A 14,254-nucleotide genomic window follows, 5' to 3' on the forward strand; every position below is an offset into this window, starting at 1 on the left:
GAAATATATATTAAATAAAGTATCTTTAGATAGAAACACACATAAAGCAAGGTTATGTACTGACTGGTTAGCAAAAATGCTGTGGCCAGAGGCTTGCGGGAGCCGACCCTGTATTTCCTGGGGACGGATGACAAGAATCAGCTGCATTTTACGTGTGAATATTTAACGTCATCATTATTTATTTATTTTTAGGTGAACGAATCGGATGTATACCACTGCATAAGCTGAAGGTGTACGTGTAACCCCGATACACCTGTAAATTGTAATGACGGCTCCTGCAGCAGCACTTAGCGGGCTACCCAATCGCGTTACAACAGGACTGTCTGCAGTCAGCACCCTGCGCACTGGATCTCTGTGGCTTCCCTACGGCTTGTTACAAATCTGTACCCTGAAACACCACCAGGCCCCACTCCCTGGGAGCCGCCATTTGCTGTCTGTGCTCTACAGGCTGAACTTTGATAGATGCCGCATATGCGGGAGATCCTGGAGTGCTTGTTTTTGTCTGACTTCGCTCACTCAGCGTCACGTGCTTAAGGTCTGTCCATGCTGGTGCAGATGGCAGGACAGCCCCCTTTCTCACAGCCCAGTGAGCCCACTGTGTACATGAACCGCATCTTTCTCAGCCATTCATCCGTTGATGGGCGTCTGGGGTGTTTCCATACCTTGGCTATTGTGAATAATGCTGTGATAAACACGGAAGTACAGATATCCTGTCAACACCCCATTTTCATCCTTTGCGTATAGACCAGAACTGGAATTGCTGGACAGTGAGTCTCCTTCTCATTTTTTGAGGAACTTCCATATGGTTTTTCATACCAGTCGGACAATCTCCACTCCCACCGACAGTGTACAGGGGTTCCCTTTTCACCACGTCCTGGCCGGCACCTGGGTCCTTGCCTTCTTGACGAAGGCCCTCTGACAGGAGTGAGATGAGATCTCACTGTGGTTTTGATTTGCATTTCCCTGATGATGAGGGATGCTTAGCACCTTTTCATGTTTCTCCTGGCCATCTGATCTCCTCTTTGCAGAAATGTCTATTTAGTTATTCTACCCGTTTTAAAAATCAGACACCTTTCCATTCGTTTGTATCTTCTTCAATTTCTTTCAGCAAAGTCCTGCAGTTTTCACTGTGCAGACCACTTCTTCCTCAGTTAAATTTATTCCTAAGTGTTTTATTGTTTTTTTTTTTTTTTAAGATTTTATTTATTTATTTGACAGAGAGAGAGAGACAGCCAGTGAGAGGGAACACGAGCAGGGGGAGTGGGAGAGGAAGAAGCAGGCTCATAGCAGAGGAGCCTGATGTGGGGCTCGATCCCATAACGCCGGGATCACGCCCTGAGCCGAAGGCAGACGCTTAACCGCTGTGCCACCCAGGCGCCCCGTTTTATGGTTTTTAAGGCTACTGTGAATGAGATGGTTTTATGTCTTTCGGATGCTTCATCATTACTGTAAAGGAATGCAACTGATTTCCGGATGTTGATTTTGTATCCTGCCACTTTGCTGAAATCGTTAATTCCAACTTTGATTCTTTGGCATTTTCTATATATAGGATCATATTATCAGCAAATAACAGGAATTTGACTCTTTCCTTTCCAACATGGATGCCTTTCTTCTTTTTCTTTGTCCTGCCTAACTGCCCTGGCTACGACTTCTGGTACTATACTGAACAGGGGTGGAGAGAATGGGCATCCTTGCCTTGTTCGTGGTCCTAGGGGGAAACACTTTCAATTCCTTTCCACGGAGTATAATGTTAGCTATGGGTTTGCTGTGTATGGCCTTTATTATGTTGAAGTACGTCTTCTATACCAATTCTGCTAAGGGTCGTTTTCTGTTTTTTGTTGTCGTTTTCTTAATTGTGAAAGGATGCTATATTTTGTCAAATATTTCTTCTGTATCTACTAAGATGATGGCATGGTTTTTATCTTTCATTTTATTGACGTGATGTGTTACATTTATTGATCTGTGTATGTTGAAGCAGCCTTGCATCCCAGGTATAAATCCCACTTTGTCATGGAATATAATCGTACTCATGTGTTGTTGAATTCAGTTTGCTAGTATTTTGTTGAGAATTTCTGCATCTACATTCATCAGGGATATTGGTCAGTAGTTTTCCTATGGTATCCTCATTTGGTTTTGGTATCAAAGTAATGCTGGCCTCGTAGAATGAGTCTGGAAGTGTCCCCTTCATTATATTCTGGAAGACTCTGAGAAGGACTGATGTTAATTCTTCTTTAGTATATGGTAGAATTTCTGCCAGTGAGTCATCTGGTCCTAGAGTTTTCTGTGTTTTGATTTATTGACTTAATCTCTCTCTCTTTTTTAAAAAACTTTATTTATTTATTTAAGAGAGAGAGAGCACAAGCAGGGGGAGCGGCAGAGAGACAGGGAGAAGCAGGCTCCCTGCTAAGCAGGGAGCCCAATGTGGGGCTTGATCCCAGGTCCCTGGGCTCATGACCTGAGCCAAAGGCAGACACTTAACAGACTGAGCCACCCAGGCACCCCAAAACTAAGGTTAGTTTGATGGCCTATCAAGATCTATCCTGGAGGGGCACTGACTTTGAGCCCCACGTTCAGTGTTGAGATTACTTAAAAATAAAACCTTAAAAAAAGGGGGGATCTATCCTGAAGAATGTTCCATGTGTGCTTGAAAAACATGGTTTTTCATACTGCTGTTGGATGGAATGATCTGTGTATGTCTTTTAAGTCTATTTGCTTTAAAGTGTGGTTCGATTCCATTTTTCCTTATTGATTTCCAGTCTGGATGATCTATCCATCCTCTCCAATTACTATAATATCTATTTCTCCCTTATGACCTGTTATTAATTACTTAATGGATATATTTTTACAACTATTACATCTTCTTGATGCATTGACCCCTTTCGTCGTATAATCACCTTCTTTGACTCTCGTTACCCATTTTGGCTTCACGTCTATTTTGTCTGACATCAAGTATGGCTATGCTTGCCTTCTTTTTGCTTGTTTGCTTGGAATATCATTTTCCATCCTTTCAACATGAGCCTGTGTGTGTCTTAGAACTGAAATGAGTCTCTGGTAGGCAGCACAGAATTGGGACTCGCGACTTTAATCCATCTAGCCACTCTGTGCGTCTGATCGGTGAGTTCAGTGCATTGACATTAAGAGAGATTACTGACAGGGTGCCTGGGTGATGCAGTGGGTTAAGTGTATGACTCTTGATTTTGGCTCAGGTTGTAATCTTGGGGTTGTGGTATCGAGCCCCACATCAGGATCCACGCTGGGCATGGAGTCTGCTTAAGATTCCCTCTTTCCCTCTCTCTTTGCCCCTTCTGCTCGTGCTTGCTCTTTCTCTAAAATAAATAAATAAGTCTTAAAAAAAAAAGAGAGAGAGAGAGAGATTACTGACATGTAAGGACTTACTGCTGTCCTTTTATCTTTTGCCTTCTGGTTATTCTGTCTCTCCACTGTTTTTCCTTCTGTCCCTGTGTAACCTTTGTACACTCGTGGTTTTCCACTTTCTGTCTCCCCTTTTTGTGTTCTGTATCTCTGTTCTGGATTTTTGCTTCATGGTTACCATGAGGTATACATTAAACGTCTCATAGATAGAATAGTCCTTTTCCTACTGACAGCAATTTCTCTTCGTTGGCTTATAAAAGTTCCATCCTTTTGCTTTTCCCCTTATATTTTTTAATGTCACAAATTATCTCTTTTTGTGCTGAGATTTTGTTTCCAGGTTGTAGGAGCCATAGTTATGTTTAATCCTCATTTCCTTTAACCTTTATGCTGTAGTTAAGAGTTCAATATACCATTCTAGAGCAGGGGTGCCGGGGTGGCGCAGTCGTTAAGCGTCTGCCTTCGGCTCAGGGCGTGATCCCGGCGTTCTGGGATCGAGTCCCACATCAGGCTCCTCCGCTGGAAGCCTGCTTCTTCCTCTCCCACTCCCCCTGCTTGTGTTCCCTCTCAAGCTGGCTGTCTCTCTCTATCTCTGTCAAATAAATAAATAAAATCATAAAAAAAAAAAGAGTTCAATATACCATTCTAAAACAGTGATAGTTTTCCAATTCTGACTACTTATGACCTTTGGTTATTACTACTTTTAAAGCACCTCCAGAACGAGGACTGCTTATTCTTGAGGTAAATCTCATCTCTCACCCAGTGTAAGTGCTCCGCCAGCACGGAGACATCTCTGGGAGCCCCCGAGCAAGCCCATTCTGCGGCCGAGTGTGAAGAATGGGCTCAATCAGTGTCAAATGAAGTCTGGCCTGTGGTCCTAGTGTCTTTCTCTAAGAATGTCACTATGACCTCCCCTCAGACTGGATGGAAAAACTCATCTATTTGTTGAAGTACTAGAAGAAAATGAAAGAAGCACACATGCCTCCACGTGGGGCTTGGCCATTCATCCCGAGACCACCCGTCTCCAGAGACTTGCTGTGTGGTTAGTGCACGTCATGTGGTTACTCCTTTGCTGAAGCCTGGTCCTGTCTAGCCCGTACATACTCAACCATTAACCCAAGACTATAATGAAATGCTTCTGGAAATCCAAAAGCCACACACTGGTACCTTTTAAAAAAGTGTGCTTTAAGTGTGTATCATAGGACTTACTCATGGCCTGGTCAAGATTCATATTGTTACTCTTCAAGGCCTCTTCAGCTGGCTCTCTCTGTGTAGGAAAATAGAGTTTTAATTAGGATTATGCTTTTATAATAACAAAAAAGCTAGTAAAGAGTTTTATCCCTATTAGCTCAGAGAAATGATTACTGTTGACCTAATATTGACTTCATAGTAACCTATATTACTAGGTTTTGGAACTGGAAATACTTCTCTTCGTTGTTGAGGCTAGAGACAAAGGTCTTCTAAGTAAAAGGCACTTAGAGTAAGAACATAGATTGAATTGACTTTCAAAGAATTTGTAAGTAACACTTTAAAAACAAAATGTACAGTGCCCATGGAATCTTGTCATTGATTCAGTACAAGGAGCAACCACTCAGCAAAGGTGAACTCTCCACCAGGACAGTTTCGGAAAGTTCCTGCAGCAGTTAGAGCACAGAGCTCCACTCTCTACTTCACGGACTCTGGGATTGCTGCCAACCACTTTTCACCAAGAAGTAGATTCTTGGTGACACAAAACAAGTGGATCCATTTTGTTAATCATCCCTACGATGGGAACAGATGTGTCAGCGTGTGCAGGCACCACAGTGGAAACGGGGACTCCTGGGCAGGCCTCCAGGGTCCCACCCGTCCTCTCATACGGGAAGAGGCTGGGCCACCTCTGGGTCTGGGCCTGCTATGAAGTATACAGTTTCTAGACTGGGCCATTCTGGACTCATTCTTTAGGGAAATCCACAGTAATCCAAAGATAAACATTCGCCTGAGTAATGGTCTGGAAAGAAGACCTTTGAAGGGAAGACATAACAGATGCAGGTGATATCCACACTCTCTGAACCCCTGCATTCGATCTCAGGAACTGAACACATCATGACACATTTTCGTGAACTCTCCCCACCCAGGACCTGAGACTCAGGAACTCAATAGGCTTGGTGAGGATTCTTTTTCTGGACACAGAGCTTTAGTACTTTATACCAAGTTTTCTCTTGTCATCTGTCAATCTACTGCATGATCTAACGAAAATTCACTTTTAATTATAAATTAAAAGAAAGTATAAAACTCTATAATCCAATGAAAAGAACAATCACACAACATATTTTATTCCAGGAAAAGGCTCTCACACCTTACTTGATAGAAATGGTGTGGATCCTTGCTGTAGTTGAAAGCAATGATCCCTAAACAGAAGAGCTCCTGTGAAAGGGGAATTTACAAGTTAGGTTGTATGAACACTCTCCTCCCTCAAAAGTCTTCCTTCCTTGTTATGCATGACAAACACGGGCAGGACACTGTCAGGGCCATGCATGGCAGCACACACAGAGGGGAGCAATAAAATAAGACACCAGTCACCGGGAAGCCCATGTCTGTGAGTTGTTTCATCAGCCGGCTCATGATCCAGGCCTCGTCCTGCTTGCCAGACGTTTTCATGCCCTAAAATGAAGTATGGGTCACATTTTAATGCATTTCTTTTCCTAGAAATGGGAGATGCCTAAAATTCCCAGTGATTTAAAAGTTAAATCTTCCCGTATCCACGTTGAATAATGCTGTGCGCCAGAAAGTCCCTCTGTTTCATGGCTAGTACTATGGAATGCTTTAGAGTACATTTGCAAGTTGGCGTGTGTATAATTTATGGACTTTATTTTTTTTTAAGATTTTATTTATTTATTTGAGAGACAGAGATAGCGAGAGAGAGAGAGCATGAGCAGGGGGGAGAGGAAGAAGTAGGCTCCCCACCGAGCAGGGAGTCCGACGTGGGACTTGATCCCAGGACTCTGGGATCATGACCCGAGCCGAAGGCGGGAGCTTAACCGACTGAGCCACCCAGGCATCCCTAATTTATGGACTTTAAAAAAGCAAGAGAATTGAGGCGCCTAGGTGGCTTAGTCGGTTAAGCACCTGCCTTCGGCTCAGGTCATGATCCTAGGGTCCTCGGATTGAGTTCCACGTAGGCTCCCTACTCAGCAGGGAGTCTGCTTCTCCCTCTGCCCCTCTCCCTACTCATGCTTGCATGCTCTTTCTCGTGTGCTCTCTCTCTGAAATAAATAAAATCTTAAAAAAAAAAAAAAAGCAAGAGAATTATTTGTCTTCCCCAGAGAATTTAGTTCATCAGAAATACGAGCCACTTCCATTATCAAGTAATCACATAAGTGCTCCTCTGAACATGGCCCTATGCTAATACTATGTGAAGTTTACAAAACATTTTACATGTTTTCTACCCTTTTATTGGCTTTACTGTAGATGACGACAAAATGCAGGGGGTTTGCTCCAACAGAATGAAAAGGCAGCAAGATGAAAGGAATAACAAGCCTGTTAATTTCGCTGACTTTTCACTGCTTGCAGCCTTTAGGGTAGAGAAGAAAGTAAATGGGCAAACGTCAGCGAGGGACAACAGGAAGAGAAAAGGAGAGAGCAAGCACAAGGCAGAGGAGGGGAGCGCAGGGCAGCACAGAAGAGCCGAGTGGGGATGTGAGCCATTTTCCCAGTAATTTCCTTCCTGTTCTCACAACCACAAAGATTCCAACCATGCATTAATATAGTAGGAAAAACATCCTCCTCCAAAATTATTCTTCACAGTGCTTTTCAGAGTTGAGCCTGCTGCTAACTACAGAATGGAGCGTATGGGGCGATACTAAAATGGCAGCGCTCTTTCCTCGAGCAAGCAGCTTATGTGGAGGCCACAGGATCACTGTGTGCTGCCGGGGCCAGACTGCCAAGAGGACACAATGTTTTAATTTACCAATTTGGGATTTCTGGTCCCATCATTAATTGGATTATCTGCCAGCCCGATTGTAAAGACTCCTTTTTGATGTCTATAATCACTTCTACTCCTATTGAAGAGAGCCGTGGTTTTAGTTTCTTCGTTCTGCATACTGCTAATTGAATGCTTTGTAAAATTAATTTTCTTTGAACAGATAATACCTTCACAGGATTTGAAAGTAGAAAAAGGGTATACACCAAAGCATCTTCTTCCCCCCCGCCTCCGTCCGCTTAGTTCTTGCTCTCCCCAAGAGGAAATCCCCCTTCGCGCACGTGCACACACGTACCCTCTTCTCTTCCTTGTCCCCAAATGAGGGTGTGTACTCCACACATTTTTCTGTACCTTGCCTTTTCATTTAACAATATACTTTGGTGATCTTTTCACATGAATATATATAAAATTTCTGTTTAAGAATCTGTTTGGCTCTCCCCAGTGCGGACGTGGTGGAATCTAACTAGTCCCCCCACGGATGTATACTTCAATCATCCTTTTGACTACAAACATGCTGTCACAGCCAGCCGGGTACAGACGCCACCCGCCGCACCCCAGACAAGCGGCAGCGCCACACCCACGTGCCGACGCATCTGCAGTTAGGACAGAGGACACCAAGCTGCCCTCTGCGCGGCTTGCACTGGTTTACGGTCTGACCGGCCGCGGCCAGGGCGCTGGTTTTCTCACAGCTTCGTCAACACGGCCTGTTTATGAGACGTGCGTTTCCGCTGGTCTGAGAGATGAAAACTGGATCTTTTTTTTTTTTTTTTAAAGATTTTATTTATTGATTTGACAGAGAGAGAGACAGCCAGCGAGAGAGGGAACACGGGCAGGGGGAGTGGGAGAGGAAGAAGCAGGCTCCCAGCAGAGAAGCCTGATGTGGGGCTCGATCCCAGAACGCTGGGATCACGCCCTGAGCCAAAGGCAGACACCCAACGACTGTGCCACACAGGCGCCCCTGAAAACTGGATCTTCAGTGTTGTTTTGTTTGTTTTTTTAAAAGATTTTATTTATTTATTTGACAGAGAGCGTGGAGGGAGGGGAGAACAGCAGAAGGAGAGGGACAAGCAGACCCCGCACTGAGCCCAGAGCCCGACATGGGGCTGGATCCCACGACCCTGAGATGGTGCCCAAACCGAAATCAAGAATTAAACCCAGGTGCCCCTCGAAGTGTTGTATTAAATTGAACTCTCTTTCCATAACAGGCTGAACACCCCTTCACATGTGTAAGAGCTGTCTGCATTCTTTCTCCAGGGACCATCTATTTGTATTCTTTGCACCTTTTTCTAGTGGGTTACTGATTTTTTTAAAAAATCAGTTTCTAGGACCTTTCTTTATATATTCGGGAGATCAGCCTTCTCCATTCTAGGACACAAATATTTTTTTTCCAGCTTGTTGTCTTTTGACTTTTTGGTATTTTCTGTCATGCACAGTTTCCATGTGTATCTACTGAAGTTTGTGTCTTTCATCTGATGGCTTTTAGATTTTGGTCCTAGCTAGGAGAGGTCATTCCCACTCAAGACTGTTTCTCAAATTCTTTCCCATTTTTATATTTTTATTTATCATACTTAAATTTGTGATCTACTTGGATTTTATCTTCGTGCATGTATGAGCTGTGGATCTCACTTAATTTTTTCCAGACAGCCGCCCGTTTGCTGCAAGACGACTTAATGGTCTACCTCAGAAGTTTCAGACTTAACTGTCTGAGGACCAACCCCATTACCCTCTCTTAAAGACTGAGGAGTCTAAAGAAATTCTGGTTATATGGGTTGTATTTATCAGTGTTTATTGTATTAGAAATTAAAACTAACAGATTTAAAAATATTTATTAATTTGTTTAAAAATCACAACAACAAGGGCGCCTGGGTGGCTCAGATGGTTAAGCGTCTGCCTTCGGCTCAGGTCATGATCCCAGGGTCCTGGGACTGAGCCCCACATCAGGCTCCTGCCTAAGTGGGGAGTCTGCTTCTCCCTCTCCCTCTCCCTCTGCCTCTTCCCCTGCTCATGCTCTCTCTCTCTCTGTATTTCACTGTCTTGAATGAATAAATAATATCTTTAAAAAATAAATAAAAATCACGATAACAAGCCTATTCTATGTTAACACCAATAACATTTTTTTAATGGAAAATTATGTTTTTTAAAACAAGAACTTTTAGTGAGAAGAGTGGTACTGTTGTACATGCTTGCGAATCTCTTTACTGTCTGGCTTCTTAGAAGCAGCTGGATTCTCACGTCTGTCTCTGCCTTTGCTTTGTTGTGATAGTAAAGCCATGTAGTCTCTGGAAAACTCCAGCCTATGCTCAGGCGAGACCCCTGACAAAATATCGGGGTCTTCCAGAAGTACCCAGAGCACTTAGAGGACTCCTGGTCTACCCACCACCATTAACTGGAGATACCACCTCCACCCTGAATGTGTTTTTAAGTACCACTGATTTTTAGAGTTTCTTTTCTTTAGTGTTGCACACACCTTTGGGAGTCCTTTTTTGGGGGCGTTCCCCCAGGAACTGCAGGAGGAGGTGCTTTCTTGGGAAGCAGCATTGTTCCACATGCCCCCTTCTTCGTCTTCCCACTGACTGGTACCGAGGTTCATGTCGTCCCCACCACTGCCCCAGCCTTCTTGCATAGATTTTGAAGCTAGAAAGAGAGCAAACATGAACTTACCAAACTCACCTTTCCTAAAGTAGATGCTATGTTATAACATCATTTAGGGGGAGGTGGGACAAAAGGGGTGTATTGTAATCTACCTTCTTACTACTTTGTTTCTCCAAGACCTAAGAACTGAATTTCTTGAGCTAGTTATACAATATATATGCAAATGTGTATTTATTTTTTTCTTCAAACTCCAGCTATATGTAGTCTGTGCTGTTACAAACTCCCTTAACCGCTAGAGGTGATTTTGAAGCACGGACTTCCTAACAGTAAGTCCTGGGGGCTACGGGAGAAGGTGGCAATGTTTCCATGGTATGAAATGGTCGGTTAAATGCAGAGTCCTGAAATATTACTGTCCTCCACGTGGTGTTTGATTGCCATTTGATCCAAACCTGCAGCAGCATGCGGACTAGCGCTCCTCCAATGTGACCAACCACGAGTCACCTGGGGACCTCGAGAAGCGCACAGGTCTGTAGTTGAGCGTGACAGTCTGTTTCTGACAAGCTCCCAGGAGATACTCCCAGAATAATAGGATGGAGACAGCTGAGGCCATGGGCAGATGGAGCCACAAGCTGACTACTGAGTTTTGATATCAGGATATTATTTTTCTACTTTTTGAAGATATAAAGTGATTTTGGGTATAAAAGTTACCCCAAATTTTCACTTCCTGGGAGAAGGTGAAGGCCAAAGATGAAGTGATAGTATAGTTAGCTGGAGTCTATAAAACTATGAATATGTGATGCTTTTTCAAGGCAGACCTATATATAATAGTGCCTCTAAGTTCAAATTATAACAACAAATATACCCCCTCCAGATGGCATGTGAATCTAAGTACCTGCTTACCCTTTAGATTTGCAACAAGAAAGTACATGAATGGAATAAATAATCCAGCAGAATGGCAGATATACAGAACACACTAGCCAGTGTTTGCAAAGTAACAAACACAAAAATTAACGCAAAATGCAATAGCAAAAATATAAACCGAATCAAGCTGCATTCTAAGATCTAAGACATTTAATGTTGTCCAAAGAAAATATGAAGCGTTTGCAGCCATGTGAACAACTAATCTTATTACTAGACTTAAATCACAATCTTAGGTTCATGCTAATGTCCTAAGTAATAACATTGCCAAATTCCCGTATGTCACAGAGTTCCACTCGGCGAATGCGATGTGGACATCCGTGAGAACGGACGTTTCACAGGTGCACTTACTACACTTCCAGACAATGGGAGGACAATGTAACCCGATTTTTGTTTCCTTTTCTTAAAAAAAAAAAAAAAAGAACAAGAAAAGAAGCAGCGTCAGCCTGGAGCACCTCAAGTGGAATTGTGTTGACAAGACACAAGCGAGGCAGGAGGTACTTCACCGCTGTGAAGTGCTGTAGGTCTCAGGAACAACGGTGTGCTTTCTCAGGGAGCAGCGAGCGGAGGCCGTGCGAGACGGCAGGCCCGAGGGTGCCGCCGTGGCGCGGGTGCTACACCCGGTATCTGGCACGCATGCTGTGGCTCGCATTCTGGTAACTAATTTTTTTTTTTTTTTGAAAGAGAGACTGGGCTTCTGTTAAGACCTCCTCTGTGTCCATGTACCAGACGTGGCAAATACGTTAAAATACAAATAAAATGAGGAAAGTGTCCTAAGCCTTGAATTCTTAAAATTCAATGGAAAGTATCCCTCTCAAGAAAATACCCTGACCCACTTCTCAAGTGCCAAGTCGGGCTTACCTGGTTTGCACAGGGCTGGGGCGGCGGCGGGGGCGTTGGCTCTCCCGAATGTCACCGGCGGCTCTGTGGGCTGGTCCCCCCATCCGCTGCCACTGCTGGGCGGCTTGCCCCACGCTGCAGTGCCGTTGTCAACCAGGGCGGAGGGGGAGGACGGCTCTCCCCAGGAGCTTTCGGCCTTTGAGTGGACGTTAGGCATCTCTCCCCAGCCCGCTGAGACTGAAGAGGGCACCGACCGAGAGAGAACATAGTAAGAGTGAAACAGAGGAGAAGTAGAAATGGTCGTTTCACGTTCAAAATAATTTCGAGATGATATGTCTTTAGGATGGCTTTGGGGTAAAGTAGAAAGGAGACAGTATCACACCTAATTAGATTTGTTTAGTTTTTTCAATTCCCAGTGTTTTCATTCCTGACAGCCACCTGCTTAAAATTGAGAGCCCCTTAAATATTGAAGACTATTGAACTCGCAGTATCTGCAATGTAACAGGGTTTAAAAGAATAGTTTTACTCATATTTAAGAAGTGGCTTTTACACTTCTTTTTTTTTTTTTTTTTTAAGATTTTATTTATTTATGTGACAGACAGACAGCCAGCGAGAGAGGGAACACAGCAGGGGAGAGGGAGAGGAAGAAGCAGGCTTCCAGCCGAGGAGCCCGATGTGGGACTCGATCCCGCAATGCCGAGATCACGCCCTGAGCTGAAGGCAGACGCTTAACGACTGCGCTACCCAGGTGCCCCGGCTTTTACACTTCTAGTATTACATGTAACCTAGAAGAAATTTTATAAGAAAAATTTATAAGTTGCAAATATATACTGAAAATCATTCTAGCTTATCTTTGACCAACGATCAAAGACACAGATCTGGGCAAAGACACGAGAAGACAGCAGATGAAACACATACAGGAAAGCAGTGACAGGAAATCCAGAAGGTTCTCAGGGAGCGCTTGGTGAGCTGAGAAGGAGCGGAGGGAGGCATTTGTCTTAAAGGACGGGAAGAGACTGGAAGATTGGGCAGGCAGACTGCAAGGGTCCCGGGAACACTTCCTTCCCTTGTCTGCCCAGTGCTGTGGCCAGAGCACCCTGACCCCGGGGGCTGCCACCTGACGAGGGTGCGCAATGGAGTCCGGAATGTCATGGCATTGCTCTCGACAAACACAGGAGAGGTCATGGGGCCAGGCAAATTAAGAAGCATCTCGCCAGTATCTTTAAATCTCAGCAAGAGAAACGTTTTATGTTACATACGTAAATTTTATTTTCCCAATCAATCCATACTTCACCTTGCTTCTGCCTATAAGCTTACTCGACACTACTGATAACTCTATTGATAGCTCACATCAGGTGTAGTTTTCATATGGATACAGTTTCTCAGAGATGGAAATGTGAACATTTTAAATACTAACTAAAGAATAGAGAGCATACAATACAAACAGTTAACCATAAATTTTAAATAATTTGGTCGCAACATGGATATTACCATCAATTATGAAATGTATTACTTTTTGGACTAAAAATTGTATGGAATCAGCTCCCTTGATGCACTTTATTCTAATAAAATGCAGTAATATTGATTAATGACAAAAGACCATGCAACCTATGAATCATTTTAAATTACAAGCTCCATGCTAAGCAATATATTATGTTAATTACTGCCAATAACAGGAAAGTTAGCCCTAATCAGTTATTGTCAGCAATCGCTAACTATAATATTCCTTATAATTACACAGAAAACAATAATGTATATTGGGAAAAGTAGTTTTATAAATTTAAGGGACAAAATTAAATCAGGAAAATTAACATAGCTGACAAAAATTATGGATGTTTTAGGAAGATAAACTAATTTAGGTGTTGTTAATGGTCAATCAGCTGTAAAAATACTGATTTATTTTAGGTAATTAAATAACACTCACTTAAAATTTGTCATCCTTATACTTCCATCTTTTTGAAAGGCAATACTACAAATGATTTAAGTAAGTCAAAACTAAGAATAAATATTAAGACTATGGTAATTATAGTTAATCGATTTTTATAAAAAGTTCTCAATTCCCATTAAAGCAATGGAAATGTCTACAGAGTATGTCTGTGCATAAGGCAAATGATCTGCAAGCAGCATGTTTCAAAATCTTACAAATGGAAGAATAATTGTTTACCCCCAAATCAAGAGAACAATATTTCTCTCTCTTTTTTTGGTGGTGAAACAAGAAAGGAATTTATTTCAGTGATGCCAACACCAGGAAGACAGAGGACTTGTGTCTCAAAGACTATCTCCCTGACAACATTTCCATTTTAAGATGATCTCTGGAAAGAATATAATTTACCGAGAATGCCGAACACACACACACACACAAACACACACACACACACACATCAGAACACATGCACCGTGGGACACTCGAAAGGCCCTAGAAGAGGAGATGCTACAACCCTGAGGCCCACCAGCTAATTCTGATTCAAAGCAAATACTTCCCGTGGATAGAAAATAATTTTAAATGCATACCACTAAAATAATCTCCATTGTTTGATGTTTAGTGCTGGCGTGAATTTTGATAAGCTTTTTGTTAAT

General features: G+C 43.0%; 1 protein-coding gene across 5 annotated transcripts in view; it reads right to left on the reverse strand.

Annotated features, from left to right (window-relative positions):
* The window catches only part of TNRC6C (trinucleotide repeat containing adaptor 6C), a 152,714-nt gene that overhangs the window by 36,445 nt on the left and 102,015 nt on the right, over positions 1-14,254 (reverse strand). For all 5 annotated transcript variants that reach the window (XM_026484031.4, XM_044378755.3, XM_057317669.1 and 2 more), the window contains 4 exons: positions 11,699-11,914; positions 9,795-9,961; positions 5,929-6,009; positions 4,579-4,636 (listed from right to left, as the gene is read on the reverse strand). In XM_026484031.4, coding sequence (XP_026339816.3) covers positions 4,579-4,636; positions 5,929-6,009; positions 9,795-9,961; positions 11,699-11,914 — 522 coding nt within the window. The remainder of the gene's footprint in view (positions 1-4,578; positions 4,637-5,928; positions 6,010-9,794; positions 9,962-11,698; positions 11,915-14,254) is intronic.

This window comes from Ursus arctos, unplaced genomic scaffold (genome assembly GCF_023065955.2).
Source record: "Ursus arctos isolate Adak ecotype North America unplaced genomic scaffold, UrsArc2.0 scaffold_24, whole genome shotgun sequence".
In the NCBI taxonomy this organism is placed as follows: Eukaryota; Metazoa; Chordata; class Mammalia; order Carnivora; family Ursidae; genus Ursus; species Ursus arctos.